This window comes from Plasmodium brasilianum, chromosome 10, assembly GCF_023973825.1.
Source record: "Plasmodium brasilianum strain Bolivian I chromosome 10, whole genome shotgun sequence".
In the NCBI taxonomy this organism is placed as follows: Eukaryota; Apicomplexa; class Aconoidasida; order Haemosporida; family Plasmodiidae; genus Plasmodium; species Plasmodium brasilianum.
Genome location: NC_090123.1, coordinates 1416125 through 1435403, shown reverse-complemented (window position 1 = coordinate 1435403; position 19279 = coordinate 1416125). Strand labels below are relative to the sequence as shown.

Here is a 19279-nt window from a genome sequence, read left to right as displayed (position 1 = left end):
GTGAGATCTATATGTTTATAAAATGCATAGCGTGTACCGTATATGTACATAAACATACACATAGGGCTTTTTATTTTCCCTTTTTTTTGAAGTCTTATCACATTTCACCTACATATATTTTACTTATTAGGTGGGGATATTTTTTTTTTTTTTTTTTTTTCTTCGTTCATATTTCCTTTCAGACAAGATATACAATTCATTATTCACATTTGCAATTCTTATAAACGTAAAGGCTTCTATAAATTAGGATCCCTCATAAGGGAGGAATTATTTTTTTTTATTCCTTGTACATCCTACATTTTTTTTTCCATTTCCACTACTGTTTCGACTTTTTTTTTTTTTTTTTTTCCCTTTTTTTATGCATCCTACAATTTCTGAACAAATTAATTCTACACTACTACGTTATACTTAAACTGCTCTTACTTTTGACTTGTTAAGCATGAATGTAAATAAAAAAAATAGTAAGCACCTTTCGGAACTAACGAATGAGGTCGATAAAGAATTAGAACAATTGACAATTCAGAGCAGCGTGTACGAGTCGTGCTTTTTGCTTCTTTCAGCTGTGCAGATATATTTTTTAGATAAAAAAACAAATAAAAAGATAAACAGCGAAAGTTTAGAAGAGATACAAGTTACAAAAGAAAAGAAACAAAAGAAAGAAAAACCTGCTACATACACCAAACTGAAGAATCATTTTTTAAATGATTATGTTATATATCAAAAGGGGCAAAAAAAAGCATTTCTCAGTGGGGAAGCAACTTATCTTACCCCCCTTTATAAGAAAAACTGACGGAAGCAGCAAAAAAGAATGTAAAACTGTTTTAAAATGTGATATAAGAGTCCATATGCGTAAACGAATATACGTACTTGGGCATACACACACGTGCACACGAGCATGCATACGTGTATAAAACCGCACGCGTAAGTATATACATACATACATACATACTCACACACATACATACATACATACATACTCACACACATACATACATACATACATACATACTCACACACATACATACATACATACATACATACTCACACACATACATACATACATACTCACACACATACATACATACATACTCACACACATATATTCGCGTACACATGAACGTTCTAGTGACCCTTTTACTATGTGCATTATGTACACATTACTACTAATAACCCATATAATTCACAAATTTCTGTTACATGTACAATTTACACCTATGCCTGTGCTGCATCTTTCTGCGAAGATATTTTCCTTTTTAATATTATATTACTGAATAGGAAAAAAAAAAAAAATTTATGTACCTATGTGCAAAGGATGGAAAATATTCAAAACTTTTTTAAAATAACATCATGATGTTTTTATTAAAATTTTATTAAAAAAAAAAAAAAAAAAATCTTTCTCAGTATATGGTAAAGTGGATAATTTGCTCTTAATATATTTTCAGTTTCAGTAGCTTAAGAATACTTACAAAAATGGATAATCATATTTAAAACTCTATTCATTATCTTTATATTATATCATCCGAACACACATGGGAGAAACAGAGGAAAGGGAAGAAAAAGAAAAAAAATAAAAGTAATGAAAAAAAGGAAAAATAATGAAAAATAGGAAAAATAATGAAAAATAGGAAAAATAATGAAAAAAAGGAAAAATAATGAAAAATAGGAAAAATAATGAAAAATAGGAAAAATAATGAAAAAAAGGAAAAATAATGAAAAAAAGGAAAAATAATGAAAAATAGGAAAAATAATGAAAAGGAAAAATAATGAAAAAAAGGAAAAATAATGACAAAATGACAAAATGACAAAATGACAAAATGACAAAATGACAAAATGACAAAATAACAAAATGACAAAATGACAAAATGGAAAATTTTTTTTTCGTTCATTTCGTGCTAATAAGTAATCATTACAAATATGTACCAAATTATACTCCTCAAAATTAATTTTTTTTTTCTTTCTTTCATCAAAATTGGAAATGAAAAATTAAAAGTAGGATTTATCAAATTTTTATATGTCATTAAATTCGTCAAGTATGTTATACTCCATGCATTTGCGTACACGAATATGTATATATACATATATGTATATGTAAACATATGTATATGTACACATATATATATATATATATACACACATATGTATATACACATATATATATATATATATATATATATATATATATGCCTATTCAAATATATACGTATCCAAATGCTCACATTTTTTTTTATTTTTTTTAAATGTAAATATATCTAGTCGTATTGTTACCTTTGTATCTGTTTTCCCCTCTTTCCTTTTCTTACTAAATTATTACCACGTAAATGAAAAATATACATTTAATTTAGTTAAAAAATGCCTTAAAAAAAAGTAATAAACGCTGTTAAAATGTTCATTTGTAATGCCATTTGTAATGCCATTTGTAATGCCATTTGTAATGCCATATATAATGCCAGGAAAAACCAAACAATTTCTTCATTTTTATTCATCAAATTGATATTTTTTCCTGTTCTAAATTTATCAATTAGCTTCATAAAAATTTAAAGGTATAAATAAAATCAGTTCGTACAAATATATCCCTATTTTTAAGTATGGAAATATGAATACACATATGTCGTACATGTATATATATATATATATATTTACCTAGTTACAGATATGTAAGTGAATATGCGCAATCTACGTTATACGTATATGCATATATGTGTATACAGGCATACATATGATACATATGCGTGAGTCCATAAATGCAAATTTACAATTGCTAATTCTTGTTACATCGTAAAAATTAATTCGTATTAGCACAGTGATAAAATGATGCTAATTCTAAGCATATATGGAAAATTATTGTATTGTATAATTTTCACTCTACATATATATATGCATACGTAAATACTTGCATACATACACCCATACATATATACGTACATATATAGATACATATATGCAGCAGTTCCTGAAGTCCCAAACATATGATAAGACATCTCTGATTTGTTTTCATATATTGTCATTATTTGTGCTTCATTCTGTTCGTGTCATAAATTTGATATGTTATGTATAGAGTTTTTTTTTTTTCTTTAGCTAGCTTTTTTTGTAGTTTATTATATGTGCATAATATTATTTTAAATATTGTCATAAAATTATGATTTGTTAATGCGTTTTTTTGATAAAAATTGGTGTGTTTTTTTTTAATAAAAATTGCTGCATTTTTTTTTGATAAATATTGCTGCATTTTTTTTTGATAAATATTGCTGCATTTTTTTTTGATAAAAATTGCTGCATTTTTTTTTGATAAATATTGCTGCATTTTTTTTTGATAAATATTGCTGCATTTTTTTTTGATAAATATTGCTGCATTTTTTTTTGATAAAAATTGTTGCATTTTTTTTTGATAAAAAGTGTTGTGCGTTTTTTTAATAAAAATTGGCGAGCATTTATCCCCCCCCCTTCTGCACTTTGCCTTCATTTTGGTGTGCATTTTTTTTTTTTTTTTTCCTTCCTTCCATTTTTAATTCATTTATTCATGTATTTTCTACATCCTTTTGTTAAGCTTCTTATATTCGCGTTTTGCACAGTTATATATACACGCATTCTACCCCAAACCCCCCCAATGGTACACACTTAATGTCCTTATTTCCTGGTAACTGATTTCCGCACTTTCCTTGATGGGTCTGTGTGATACACCATAATTTTCATTTAATACGTGTCTTGGACTATATAAAGCGTTAAATAAGTAAAATATAAAAAAGAAGCCATGGAAAGTTGTTCGTCGGATGAAGAAAAAGAGTTTTCGTTAATATCAGTTAATTATGATGCATGTGAAAAGATATTTAACTCCTTTATAAAAAAGAGAAATTATGTTGGTATGTCTATACATGGAAGAATAATGGATGAAGAATCAGGGAATGAAAAAGATGAAGAAGGATCAGTTAAAAATAAAAAACTTGTTTCATTTGAACAAGCCATAATTTCTCGTTCTCCTAATAAGAAAGAAGAAAAGGATGATGATGATGATAATGATGATAAAAACAAAAACAAAAATATAAAAAAATTTAAGAATGATGATCATATCAAAATTTCAATGATTGAAAAAAGAAAAAGTGATGTCTTGTTAAGGAAAAAAATATCTAATATTTATAATGATTCTAAATATAACAATTTCATGGATGCATTTAAACAACAAGAACTTCAAAAAATTAAAGGATTTCATTATTTTTACAAATGGAATGTCGCTGCAAGCATTTTATTTATTTTAGTAATAATTTTTATATTAATTGGACTTTTCATATATTATGAATCGAGTCAGGTAATTGAGGTAAATATAGCTTATGAGTCAGGTGATACAAATAAAATTTTTCAAATAACAGAAGAAATGAAACAACCAGTATATATATATTATAAAATATCAAATTTTTATGTAAATTTTAAAAATTTTTTATCAGATGAATCACATTCATTGGTTAATGATTGTAAGTGTAAATATATAAAAACTTTTGAAGATATTTATAAATTTAGGTGTGTTGACAGTATTCAAACTTTGCCTGAATTAAATGACAATTTAGGAATAAATGAAAAGCAGAAAAATATTTCAAGAAATAATCAAATATGTGATATTAATTCCGTGAATGATTATGAAAAAAAGAAAATTATATATCCTTGTGGTTTAGTATCTGCATCAATTTTTAATGACAAAATTAATCTATCTGCAAATACGGAACAATTTAATATAGATAAATTTCCTGTTGTTAATTATTATGATTTTTTTTCCTATGTTAAAAAACATAAAAAGTTTTCTTCAAAATATAAAATATGGTTGAATACATTTTCCCCTGATTATAAAAATTGGTTTAGCCCTCCTATGACATCTTCATTTATTAAGCCATATGGAGTGATTAATGAAAACTTAAAACCTGGCGATAATTATAAAATAACATTTACACAAAATACATGGCCAGATAAATACTGGAAAGCAAGTAAATCTTTTCAGTTAGTTTCATTAAGGGCTGTTGGCAATGGTACATATGAATTAGCATATGCTTTTTTTTTATTAGCTTTAATTTATTTTATTGTCATAATTATTATGTTAATTTTAGTTAAGTGCGGATACCGTAAATTAGGTAAAACACTTTCCTACTGTAAAATCTCTATCAATAAAAATATAGAAAAAACATTTAGTCGTATGAAATCTAATATGCAAAATGTAAGGAGAATGAAATCAGGCCATATGCCTATGGGGAAGCAAGGCAGCAAAAATAGCTCTTTCGATAGTGCTGCAATTGCTGCAAACATTGTACAGAAGATGTGTCTGTGCCCCCTGCACTAGCCCGTTTTTGCGCAGTTTCCGCCGAACACGTTGTTCTGCCAACTAGCTTTTACCTTCTACAATTTTGTAGGATACCATCATATTTCCTCTTCATTTGACCGCATTTTACTACATTTTTACAACCATCTTAACGGCCTTTTTTTTGGACTTGTTAAATTTATCCAATTTTTTGTTATTCATTATAGTATTCTCTCCATCCGGATTTTAAATTCTATATAAGCAAACCATTCACCACATTTTGAAATCAGCAATTTATTTGTGCTCTGTCCGTAATTTTTTTTTTTTTTTTTTTTTTTTTTTTTTTTTAAATCCTTTTCTAAACATTTATTGTTTTTTCCCATGGCCGCTTATGAACTCTTGTGGCCATTTTGGCCATTTATCACTCCTATACCCATTTACGTTATTTTATAACTTTTGTTTTTTTCTTTTATATCATTTTATCATTCTTATCATTTTATCATTCTTATCATTTTATCATTCTTATCATTTTATCATTCTTATCATTTTATCATTCTTATCATTTTATCATTCTTATCATTTTCATCATTTTCATCATTTTTTTCATTTTCATTATTTTGTTTCTTTTTTTTTTTGTGTATTCCCCTATTTTAAGGAAAAAAAGAAAAAACAAATTTATCCCCGTAAAATGCAACGGTGCTGTTCATATTTATTACATACATCTTGATGATAACAAAGGTGTTGTGCCATAGTACATTTTCAGTGTTTGCCACCTCGATGCGATGGCGTTAATACTAAGTATATTTACTTTCAAAATGCTTATAAGAAAACTCAAAAAAATTGCAAAAATGTGCATAATTGTAGGGTGTACAGCAAAATGGAACCGTGTTAACAAAGCAAAAAGTGACAACGATTAATCATAATGAAATGTATGATATTTTTTTTTTTTTTTTTTTTTTTTTTTACCTTATTCATTGAAGATATACTCTACAAAAACAATATTTTATGCACTCCTTTTCATTCCTCTTATTTTTAAATAATTACAATGAATTTGTGCATATGCGTATAAAATGGAACAATTAATGGTAAACGAGTGGCTTTCGCGCCTTATGCGTTCATCTTGTTTATGTACCTATAAGTGTACATGTACGTATATGATATTATGTATACATATACATATATATATGCATATGACAAAAGTTTGAAAAAAGAGGGGGACTGTTTTTCTCCCTAACGTGCACTCATAATATTTTCCAAAAAAAAAAAAAAATATATTTATTTTTTAAAAATATGAAGTAGCGCTACTTGGAAAGAGCAAGATATTTACTTATGTACATGCCTCGTGCACATAAAAAAAGAATATATACATACATGTACATATATATGTACATACACATACTGCCTATGGGAAAGCCGCTCACCCTACAGTGTTATGTTGTGGATGAGTAAATATTTTCCATCTTCCAAGATTAGGAAAAATTAGCATTGAAAAACTTTTAAAAATGCATGTGCTTATAACTTGAAATTTTAAAATAAACATTCTGAAGCTGTAATACTCAGCATGATGCACTGTACAATAAAATATAGGAGGGAGTTTCTTACACTTTTTAACGTATGGATGAATAGAAAAAATAATTATATATGTACAAATATTGTTAAGCTTTTTACAACACATAGTGCTGAGTCAACAAGAGTAGATGACAACGAAGATGTTCTGGGGAATGTTTATAAAAGTGGGGTAGAAGAAAAAGAAGAAAACAAAAAATCTAAAAGTAAACAAAAGGATCTTAAGGAGGGTAAGCAGCAAAAAGAGTACGAGCGGTATAATGAGTACAGGCAGCATAATGAGCACACGCAGATACCGCCGCAAAATCTTCCCCCTCATGATTATAAAGAAACATCGTTTGTCAAACCAAGAAGCTTTGTATATGGGCCAAGAGCTAGTAACACATTAACGAGTGAGTTATATAACAAAATTGTAAATGAACACAAACTGTGTGAAGAAATACCATATGACAGTGGTAAAAAAAAAAAACGTCATGCACAAACACTTAGCCAGAGTGTTATTAAAACAAAATATCGAACTGTAGGAGAAACAAAGGAGAACCCATTATATGATATGAATAAGAAATATTTTAATAAAGGAGATAACACAGGTACACCATTGAACGAGGAGCACATGTCTACAAATAGCGAACATCTCATGATAGAGAATAAACGTTTTACAGAGGGTACAATGAAGTGTAATGATAATCCAAGTGTGGACGATAAAAAGGATGAAGTACTACATGGAAAACTTAACAGTGATAGGAATAACGACTTAATTATTAGTAGCAATATCAAAATGGATGCGAAAAGCATAATTAAAAACAAAGGAAAAAACAATATGGAAAATAAAATAATAAAAAGAAAAGGTTATGATGTTGTTCATAACACAGTAGATAAACATATAAATAATATGCTAATGAAAAGTAAAGATAATCAGCTAAGCATTAGTGAAAAGAAAAAAAATGATCATTTTTATAAAATATTTTTCTCTTCAAAGAAAGTAAAAATAATTAAATCACAAAATCATCCGGTTTTTATACATTTATATAAATTAGCAACTGATAGAAAGTATAGAGAAAAACAAGAAAAAATATTATTAACAAGTAAGAAAATTATACTAGAGAGACAAAAAAATTACTTATGCAGAATTTATACAAATAGTATTGATAATTTAAAAGATTTTCACTCATTTGATAATTTTATATTGCTTTCAAATAAATTGCTAAAAAAACTTTCTTTTCTGTACTCTTTTAAGAATGGAGTTTTAGCTGAGGTTTTGCATAAATTTCACTTTGATAATGTGGGCCTACCCCACTTAGCATTTTGCTTTTATAACGTCAATTGGGGGGAAGAGCACCAAGTTGGGGCTGAGGTAAAAATGAATCATGTGGACGAAGCGAAGGAGGAAAAGGAAGAGGAAGAAGAAGAAGAGGAAGAAGAAGAAGAAGAAGAGGAAGAAGAAGAAGAAGAAGAGGAAGAAGAAGAAGAAGAAGAAGATGGGGAAGACGAATGGAAAGAGAGACAAAAGATTCCATTTGAGGTGAAGCAAAGCGAACAAAATTTAAAAATATATGATATCCATTTTGAAGAAAAGGAAAACGCCAATGATAGAGCAGTTAAAAGGGATGACTGTTCTTTAAATAGTGAAAGTGCACAACAGTACGATATAAAAAATAATGTTGAATATTTATGTAATGGGGATATAGGCACAATAATACGGAGTTGTTTTTTACTAAAATGGCAATGTATATTTAATATAGAAAATTTAAAAAAAAAAAATAAAAATAAAATAGCTAGCTATAAAACTTTAGACATAAACAGTATTTACAATATTGATTTTTTTCATCCATTTACTATACGAGCATCGTCAGGGTATTTACTGGACATACCATACAAAAACACAGATTTAAATGAGTTACATAAATATGCCAAAGAAAATAAAATATTACTATTAAAATATAGTAGCCATAGTGATTTGTATATAAATTATAAAAAAAATTATTCTGAACATGATCATACATTTTTAAATTTGGTAAATAAAGCAAAGGGCGTTTTTCTCATAATGGACAATTGTAATAATATAGAGAAAAAATACAAATCCGTACATAAAAATTTTATTAATATGAGCAATAATTTGCATAACAAAGATGAAATTTTTGATAACATATACTATGTTAACTTAAAGCAAAATAAGGACAGACCCTTGGGCCTTGTTGCTACATACAGTATTTTTATGTACATTTTGAAAACTAATTTTTTCAAGCACCTTCCACAGTCGTCGTACGTATGCATTGAGGATTAGCAGCGGGAAAGGGTAGTGCTATTAGTAGCTGCACACTGACCATTTAAACACGTGGGCATTTTTTTCCTCGTCTGTAATTCTTTTTATTTCTTGTAATTTTTTTTTTTTTTTTGCAAGTTTTTCTGAACACAGACACAGGCAAATTTCAAATTATGTAACAGTGCAATAGTGCAGCAGTACAACAGTACACCAACATAGGAACAAAAAAAGGAAGTAAAAAATGATAATAGATAAAAAAAAAAAAAAAAAAATAGCCAGCAGAAAATTTAAACATGACTGCGCTATATATATATATATATATATATATACACACAAATACGTACATATTAGTATATATATGGACACAATTATATATGTATATTTACATATGTATGCATATATATGCATGTACATATATTTATATGTGTGTATGTGCACGGAAGCTTGCTTACCAGCATGATTGCTTCATCAAATGAAAGGGCAAAAATGGTACGAAAAAATGGAACATAAAAATGAACGAGCAGTTATATATAGGCTAACAAATTGGGCGAAAAACGAGATGAAAAATGAGAAGACAAATGCAATGAAAAACAATTTAACAAACGAGATTACATGCAAGATTTACAAACGTGGTTACAAACGAGAAGACAAATGGGCTAATAAACGGGAAAACATAAGTATTTCCCATCTGGTATGTTTCTTATAACACAGGAAATTAATGCTTAGTGATTGATGGCGCATACTAGGTGAAATACGAAAGGTCCAAAAAATGCATGTTGGAGGATTTGTCATCGCTGGCAGTTATAATTGATAATATATTTTTGTGTTCATACAAATGCAGTGATACGTGAATATTAAAAATGGTATCTGTATGAGAATAAAACTGATGAATACATTTTCTAAGTCTAATGTCATATATATATATGTTTCCATTTAAACTGGAAAATAAAAGTAAATTTGCATTAAGCCATTTGAGAAAATTTATTCCTTTATCCATTCGATCATTCGTATCATTTTTATTAAAATCATAATTAACACTAAACTTGTTAATATATTTCTTATTTTGAAAATCAAATATAATGACATTATTATCTAAAGAAGAAGACGCAAATATATTTGATTTTCTATTATTAAATAAACAGTAATCTACTATATCATTATGGAGGTTATTATATGTACTAATAAGATTATTATTATTAATATTATACATTTGTATCACATTTTTATGGGAAGCTATAAATATTTCATTCGTTAAATTATTGTCAATACACAAGATATCGTTGTTGTTGTCCAATTCGTCATTTATTAATTCGTTATATTTATAATTACTATTGTAGTTGTTTAGCAATGATTTATTGCTGTAGCTCAATGAACCATCATTCCCTTCATATTTCACGCCATTACTCTTATGGCTGCTTATTAGCACTCCCCTACCAATGCTGCCCGTATTACCAATGCTGCCAGTATTACCAATGCTGCCAGTATTACCAATGCTGCCAGTATTACCAATGCTGCCCGTATTACCAATGCTGCCAGTATTACCAATACCGCCAATACTACCAATACCGCCAATACTACCAATACTATTGTTATTAGTGCCCCCGTTAACATTATCACTGTTATTTTCATTATCAATATCATCGTCAATGTCAATCCCATTATCGTTATTACTGCTGGTGCGGTGAAGCCAGCTTAACCCTGCCTTCTGCGTGTACTCACTACCATTAACAGAGGGTACTCCTGTATAATTCGCTTTTTCCCTTTTTCCGTGCTTCTTACCTGCACTTCTTTTTTTTATATTGTAAATATCATAGTCATACACAAAGGTATCTCCATTATGAAAACCCACTAGAAGATAAAAATAACTGTCATAGTTACATATATTCAAAAAAGTTGGTATATCAACAGTGTAGGTAATGTTTAATGGTGTACTTTCAAGTACATCCCATATATAAATATTTGGTGCATCTAAATAAATGCTTATAAGAATATTTTCATTATACGGACAAAACATAAAATATTCAATATCCTTTTTATTATTTGAATCATTAAGACTTAAAATATTGACAATTTTCATATCTTCATTTATTAGTTCTTCTTTTATAAATTTATTATCTATATTCCAATTAAATATAGCTAATAAAGAATTACTACTATTAATATTTTGCTTTATATTTTTTAAATTGTAATTTAATATTTCTGAACTGTTCATACTATTATTTTCATATATATATATATCACCATTGTATACACACAAGGCGACGTATTTATAATTTTTCGAAAATTTTATGTTTGTCACAGTATCACTGTACTTTTGATGCTTCAAGTTTTGCAAACACACGTCCACGCTATTTCCACTGATACTGTTAGTATTATAACTAATACCACTAGTACAGCTTACACTACTACCTATCATGCTATTCTTGTTGATATGCTTTCCATTTCCACAATGACCCAAGGTCATAGTATCATCCTTATTAATGTTCCTGCTATTTTTTATCTGCGCTACCTGTAAACTATTTGAATTATGAACAAATGATTTCAAATCTTGATCAAAATTATTATACAAATAACATTTATTATTAACACTACCAAAATATACCCATTTTTTATATGAGTTTACACAATATATACTTTTATTAGCATAAAATCTTTTATAATACGATATTCGTTTCTTTTTATAATTAATTAGTTCCTCTTCCTCCTCTTCATATAGCTTATCTGAACTGTTACTAATGCACTCTTCACCTGAACTTATGTCAATGATATCCCTCTTGTTTCTTATGTCCTCATATAAAAAATCTTCGTCTATCGCATCGTTCATTCTAAAAGACTATATTTTGTAATTTCACACTCTGAAAATGTGGATTAGGGGGGTAGTGTATCTATATATCAGAGTATATATATATATATATATACATATATAATCCTCGGTTAACCCTTAACTTTATTCCCTTATTCCCTTATTATCACTTGAACCGTTTGGCTACTACACCGTTGTACAGTAGTTACAAGCACTTAAATGTTGAATTTAAATTTTGGCAATTTCTGTTAACACTATTTTTTTTTTTTTTTTTTTTTTTTTTATACAAGTAGTGATTGTGTGTTCATCGAGCAAGTGAGGACACTCTCAACTGTTCTTACAAAAAAATTTTAAAAAATATACGCCCCTCCTGCCTCACAATTTTAAACAAATATATATGGAAAAGTTGGATGCTCGTTATCAATTTTTACATTCATACTTGCATAATACATACATACTTAAGAAGGTAAAAAAATAATAAAATAAATGGAAAAAGTGGAAAATATGGAAAAAATAAATTAAATAAAGATGAATTCTCAAAAACAAATCATTTCATTCGCATGTTTACCGCTGTAATGTTCTACCTTTACTTGTTATGTAGTATATATGCATTTATGTATACTTATGTATTTACTCATGTTATAATATATATGAACTTTAAAACATACAAACTGCACATATTTTGTATGTACACGTAAGATTTTTTTTTTCTTTTTTTTAACCCCTTTTTTTTAAAAATGTGAAATATATAAATGTATCTTGATAATTTGAATTGCGATGCAATTTTTAAAGAAAAAAAAAAAAAAAATAAATAAGAATAAAAGTATATATTAATAAATATATTGTTCGACAAACATTCATAATATAATAATATTTGTAAGCATATTAATTCAATAAAAAGTTTATATAAAAATATTGAAAAACTAAATTGACATACTAAATTGACATACTAAATTGACATATTAAATTGACATATTAAATTGACATATTAAATTGATATTAAATTGGCATACTATAATAAAATAAAAAAAAAAAGGTATAATTTGATTGCCACTTAAAAAGGATAACACTGTCGAAAAATAGAGAAGAAATTACAAGTAAAATTTGACCATCATAAAAAATAAAATTTAACACTGTATAATAAAAAAATGAGAAATTAGAAATTACTATTAAAAAAGGAGAAATTTATCCATTATAATTAAAAATGAGAAATTAGAAATTACGATTAAAAAAGGAGAAATTTATACATTATAATTAAAAATGAGAAATTAGAAATTACGATTAAAACAGGAGAAATTTATCCATTATAATTAAAAATGAGAAATTAGAAATTACGATTAAAAAAGGAGAAATTTATCCATTATAATTAAAAATGAGAAATTAGAAATTACGATTAAAAAAGGAGAAATTTATCCATTATAATTAAAAATGAGAAATTAGAAATTATGATTAAAAAAAAGAAATTATTATAAAAAGAGAAATTTAATTATTATATAAAAAGGTTACCTTAGTAAAATATTTATTATAATAAAATTAAAAAAAAAAAAAAAATTGGGTGGAGATGGGAAAAATAAAACATCATTTGTACATACCTATATTTATATATATATATATATATATATATATGCTCAATAACTTTTAACCATTTGTTCAAAGATATATATGGGCGCATCTTCATTATCTTGCTGTTCAGTTGTTTCTATAGGAAAATCCTGCTATATTGAACAAAATATAATGAAAAATATAAAATAATATATTGTTATTTTAAGTAAATTATATGTATATGTATTTCGTAATGTACACTTTTTGAAACTAACTGATCCCAGAAGTATTTATGTATTTTTTAATCACATCAATGTATAAAAATAAAAGTATATAATTATAAATTGTTAATACATACGTATATGTATATGCTCATATACATATAAACAAATATTTAAAGTGTATTATCCACGTTCAATTTATTTATGTACAGTTCATAAAATTTAGCTAACCGTAATATGTTAAGCTAAATATATACGAAGTTATAAAATAAAATACTGTAACGTTTATACATCAAACGCGGCATACAAAATTGCAAACGGAATAATGTAAATTCACATTTGCATATACTTATACGTACATACATACGTACATACATACGTACATACATACAAATATACATACATATATACATACGTACATACGTACATACATACGTACATACATACGTACATACATACAAATATACATACATATATACATACGTACATACGTACATACATACATACGTACATACGTACATATATACATACATATATACATACAAATATACATACAAATATACATACAAATATACATACAAATATACATACATAAACGTATATATAATAACATATATGTATATATATATATATGCATCAGCATGACGAGTATATATGAACGAATAAAATTACCTGATCATGTTCCATTGTGATTTGCGAATTTTTCCTTTCTTCCTATAATTTCCAAAAAAAAAAAAAAAAGGCAAAAACGAAAATACATAATATCATTTATTATGTTTTAACATTTTTTTTAATTGTGGTCATTTTGTTTTCAAATCGCTGTCTTAAATGGAGAAATTTTTATGTTCAGTCTTTTGCCTTTCTTTGCTTTTTATTTGCGTTTTTTTGCATTTTTTTGTTTGTTTTTTCATTTTTTTGCGTTTTTTTGCATTTTTTTGCTTGTTTTTTCATTTTTGTACTTTTTTGTATTTTTTTTATTTTTTGAGCTTTTTTACCTCATCATTTTTCAGCGGCTGCCGTACATACGGTTTCACATCCTCTCCGAGCTATAAAAACGCAAAAAATGGAAAAATTTGTGAGGTATAGAGAAAAACATGTACGTACGTGTGTTATCTATTCTATATATATATATATATATTATGTGCTTAGCGCATGTGTTAGAATGTCCTCCCCCCTCCCCCGTGTACGTATCTATCGCAATGTACCTGATCATAAATAACCTGCTGAAATTTAATTGGTAACAAATGATATATACCAAATTCGTCGAGTGGCAATATATATTTTATATAGGTGCTTAAATTAATTAGTCTTTTCTTGTGGTGATGCAAAATTAAATTTCTTACTTTTTTGCGTATTTTTGGTTTACTATAACCTGTCTTGTACATGTAAAAAAGTATTAGCAATAACTGTTCACCGGTATAATGATCAGCACACTTGTTCATATAATAAAATAGTTGAATATAATACTTTTTATCTTTAACCATATTATTGCTTATGGTAAAATAAATATCTAAATAATTGTTTGGCTTCATTTTTGCTAAATTTAAAAATATATTATTTAGCAGCTGATCGAATAACAAACTATCCTTTTGTTCATCTGTATTTTCTATATTTTTCATATTTAAAAAATTATTACAAAATTTAAAGAACAGTACTTGAAGATTCATGCTAAAATGTTCAAAATGGGTAATTACATATTCCTTAATATACTTTTTTATTTCAGTTGATATTTTCTGTTTCATAAATACATGACTTAGCAATATATGTTTTACTAGCTGATCATCCATAATGCAATTTTTTAATATGTAACATATTTGTTTTTTAAAATAAAATGGAGAATAAATATTAAGGTAACTAAAATGATATAATAAGGGGGATATATATTTAATTTCGTTTACATTTTTTGAAAAATTATTATTAAAACATGAAAATAAATGAGTTAATAATTTTTCATGATGACTGTTCAGAATTTTTTTTTTTTTTTTTTTTTTTTCATTACGAATTGTGAAAAAGGAATAATATAAGTTATAAAATATTTTCATCATTATCAAATTTAATTTTAACCTGTTAAAGTCCATTTTACAGGTATATATTTCAGAATTGACCATATAAGTGTTATTATGATGGATCACTTTGATATCTTCAGAATAAGCTTCTTCCTTCTCATTGTTCTTACCATCATTCGTTTTTTTTCCTTCCCCTTCAACAGTATTTCTTATATTCCCCTCTTCTTGTAAATGTTTCATCAGGTCTGCTTGATAATTTATCATCTTATCATCGTAAATGTACAATAAAATGTCATTAATTACGTTTATAAAAGAGTCTATGTGATGCTGAGTATACTGGCTTTTCCTGAACACGTTCATTTTTTTCATCAAAAAGTTGTCCTCTTTATTCCCTAAGGCCCTGTAATAACTACCGCTATTACCACTACTATCAATTCTTCCACTTGCACTGTTTGATAGGGCGTAATAATTTTTTGAGAGCAAAAAAAGACAAAATAGCAGCTCTTCCCTTTTTATAATCTTTTTCCCGTTGTTAAAAATAGCACAAATTTTGAGCAGCAGTTGCGGTAGTAAAACTATTCCGTTCTTGTAATAAATTAATAAAACAAAAATAAAATCCTTTACATTCATTTCAAAAAAGCTATTTTGTATAAAGTTTTCCACATAATATACATCCTTATATGTAAATAAATTATTTTTACTTTTATAATAAAAAAACAGGAAAAAGAATTTTGGACACGAAAAAAAAAAAGAATAAACGTTCTGCATAGAATCGTTATCACTGCTCTGCTCATTTGTTAACCCATTGCTTTTTTTGTAACTTGCCAAATATTTCACATTGTACAAAAATTTGTTAACAAGTTCATTCTTATACTTCATCTTTGAAAATACGCGTAATATATTTATGAAGTTCGTTTCATTTATATTGTCTCTGTTACATGTTACCTGAACGGTTAATATATTTTTTAACTCTTCATCCATATATTTATGAAATTCATAAACTATCGGTATTAACATACATATGTCACTACCTTTTGATGTATGTAAACACTTTTTTAGGTTATCAAAAACTAACTTGATCATGTTATCCAATAGATAACTATTTGCGTTGTACATCTCGTTAGGGGCATGTATATAGCTACTTAATTTTGTATTAAATTGACTTGATGAACATAGATCAAATTTTTTTTTTTTTTTTTGGGATTTTTTTCCGCCTGTCCTGTGTATATTTTTATTTTGGCTATCTCATCAGGAAGAATCGTATTTTCTTCTTCCACCTTTTCAGAGGTGATACTCTTCCCTTCATTTACCCTTTCCTCTTCCCTTTTAGCTATGCCGTTTTCCCCTTCGTTTACTCTTTCCTCTTCCCTTTTAGCTATGTCGTTTTCCCCTTCGTTTATTCTTTCCTTTGCCACTTCCATTTTACCTGTCCTGTTCATGTTGCTCCCCCTATTCATATTATGCACTTCCCTAAAAATAGCTAATATTTTTATGTTGTCTAGTAAAGAGAGATCAAATTTGCTGACCAACAAAACGTTCAAATAGTAGAAGATGAAAGGCTCTAACTTAAACGGTACTTGAAATGCATAACCTAGCTTTAAAACTCTTTCTAAAGAGGCAATTATTTTCTTATTTTTCAGTTGTTTGTTTTTATTTAGCTCATCTTTTAAAGTAGTAATAAAATTCAAAACTATATTCATAATATTATTCTTTATGTCCGGTAAAAAAAAAAAAAAAGAAAGATTATTTTTATCGTTTTTTTTCTTTTCTGATAAGTTCATGTAATAATTAAAGAGAACGTAAATTGTATCAATCATGTAATAATTAAAATTAAAATCATCCGCGTATGTTGTACGTATATTTAGATGATCAGTTGATCTGCAATTATATATTTCTTTTGCATCATCATCATTATGATTACTTGTAGATGAACTCATTTTATTATTCCTTTTTTCTCTTTGGGTATAATTATACGTTGCATCTTTGTTTTTATTTGTCATTGTCATCATTACAGTTTCATCGTGTAAACTAACTGTTGCATTCGTATGTTCTTCTTTGTTAAGATTGGAGGTATATCGTTTATTCAATTTTTTGTGCATATCTGTAAAGTCATGTGACGACAAGGATAAATACATCATATCACGATTTTTCTGCATTGATGATTCTTCTTCTCCTTTGTCGTCTTTTGGTATATCTAGTTCTTTCCCTGTATACATTTCATCTTGATAATACATACTCTTTTCAGAGTGTATGATATTACTAAATGTGATAATATGATTTATATAAATGTAATTTATATTATATAAATAAATAATATCTTCGTTAATTTCATAATCATACATTTTCCTTGCCTGTACATATTTTTTCCCAAAAAAAAAATTTGTACATATATTTATACATATATTAACATTTTGCATTTCTCTATAATACAATTCATTGTTACATTGTATAATAGTATAAATATAATTTAAAACTTCTTTAAAAAAAAAAGAATGCTCTTTTTTTAAATCGTGAATAAAAGCTATCCTCCTAACGATGTCTATAGATAAGAAGTGAATATTTTGGCTAACTAATTTCAGTAAATTTTTAAATTCTTTTTTTCTATCTAGTACTCTTAAAATGTTTAAGAACAATAAATAGCTATTAATGCTTAAAAATTTTTTATTTTTTTTCTCATTATATTTTTCTGCACCTTTATTTTTTAAGTTGTCACTTGTTACTTCTTCCATATATTCATTTATGTAATTTAATACAACATTCACATAGTGCCTAATCCTTTCGTCTGATTCATCTATGTTTCCCTTAACACACAAGATATATAAGTTTTCTACTGCTCGGTCAAGGTGGTCATTGCTATGAATTCCACCAACTGTGTTTACATTGTCATCCCTGTCTTTCCTATCACCTCTGTCATCCCTCTCAACTATGTCGACTGCGTTAAATCGATATACGTTGGCATCGTTGCTAATATGATTATTCGCTAAGCCTGCAGTGTTATTACTTATTTGGAAAAAATGATTGTAACTTATATTGGAGTTATTATTTGCGCTGTTACTACTCTTCAAATAGTGGTTTATTTCACGAAGTTTTGCATTTACATAGGTATAATTAACGAGAGCATAAATTGTTTTTCCCTTTTGTGATAAGAAATCCTCCCCATCAGCAATGTGTTCATAAATAAGCGTTTTCCTCGTTGAAAATTTACAAAATGTTATCTTATCCTTTTGTTTTAAATGAAACAAAAAAAGGGAGGCTACTCCTCTATCAAACATGAATTTAGCAGGAAACGTGCGTTTTTCGAGCATTTCATTAGTACTGAAAAATATGAAAGTGTACGATTATATATGTAGGTACATACATACATACATGTATACATTGATCAACTTTTAAAATGGGGGAAAATAATGTATAGCATTTTTTTTATTTTATTAATACTTCAACGCTTTATTATTGTTCCAATATATAGCTACTTAAATGTAACAAGTTGTATATTTTTTTTTTTTTTTTTTTTTTTTTAATTCTCATTTTACTAATTTGAGAATGTAGCATTGTACCTTTGTTAAACTTTTTCAACAAAGAAAATAAAAAGAAAAAAAGAAACTA

At 26.9% G+C, this 19279-nt stretch overlaps 6 protein-coding genes across 6 annotated transcripts; 3 read left to right on the top strand and 3 right to left on the bottom strand.

The window, feature by feature from the left end:
- Positions 1-439: 439 nt before the first annotated feature.
- Positions 440-790, top strand: MKS88_003356 (uncharacterized protein; the record flags this gene model as incomplete). The annotated part of the gene is made up of 1 exon (XM_067216441.1): positions 440-790. The coding sequence occupies one exon, from the start codon at positions 440-442 to the stop codon at positions 788-790; it is 351 nt and encodes a 116-aa protein (XP_067073087.1).
- Positions 791-3748: 2958 nt separating this feature from the next.
- Positions 3749-5317, top strand: MKS88_003355 (LEM3/CDC50 family protein; the record flags this gene model as incomplete). The annotated part of the gene is made up of 1 exon (XM_067216440.1): positions 3749-5317. The coding sequence occupies one exon, from the start codon at positions 3749-3751 to the stop codon at positions 5315-5317; it is 1569 nt and encodes a 522-aa protein (XP_067073086.1).
- A 1519-nt stretch (positions 5318-6836) lies between these two features.
- MKS88_003354 (uncharacterized protein) lies at positions 6837-9125 on the top strand (the record flags this gene model as incomplete). Its single annotated transcript, XM_067216438.1, has 1 exon — positions 6837-9125. One exon carries the CDS (start codon positions 6837-6839, stop codon positions 9123-9125), a length of 2289 nt encoding a protein of 762 aa, XP_067073085.1.
- Positions 9126-9846: 721 nt separating this feature from the next.
- On the bottom strand, positions 9847-11928 carry MKS88_003353 (WD repeat-containing protein; the record flags this gene model as incomplete). Its single annotated transcript, XM_067216437.1, has 1 exon — positions 9847-11928. One exon carries the CDS (start codon positions 11926-11928, stop codon positions 9847-9849), a length of 2082 nt encoding a protein of 693 aa, XP_067073084.1.
- Positions 11929-13535: 1607 nt separating this feature from the next.
- Positions 13536-16792, bottom strand: MKS88_003352 (uncharacterized protein; the record flags this gene model as incomplete). Its single annotated transcript, XM_067216436.1, has 4 exons — positions 13536-13622; positions 14343-14384; positions 14666-14716; positions 14876-16792. 4 exons carry the CDS (start codon positions 16790-16792, stop codon positions 13536-13538), a joined length of 2097 nt encoding a protein of 698 aa, XP_067073083.1.
- A 26-nt stretch (positions 16793-16818) lies between these two features.
- MKS88_003351 (uncharacterized protein) lies at positions 16819-18948 on the bottom strand (the record flags this gene model as incomplete). The annotated part of the gene is made up of 1 exon (XM_067216435.1): positions 16819-18948. The coding sequence occupies one exon, from the start codon at positions 18946-18948 to the stop codon at positions 16819-16821; it is 2130 nt and encodes a 709-aa protein (XP_067073082.1).
- Between the last annotated feature and the right edge of the window lie 331 nt (positions 18949-19279).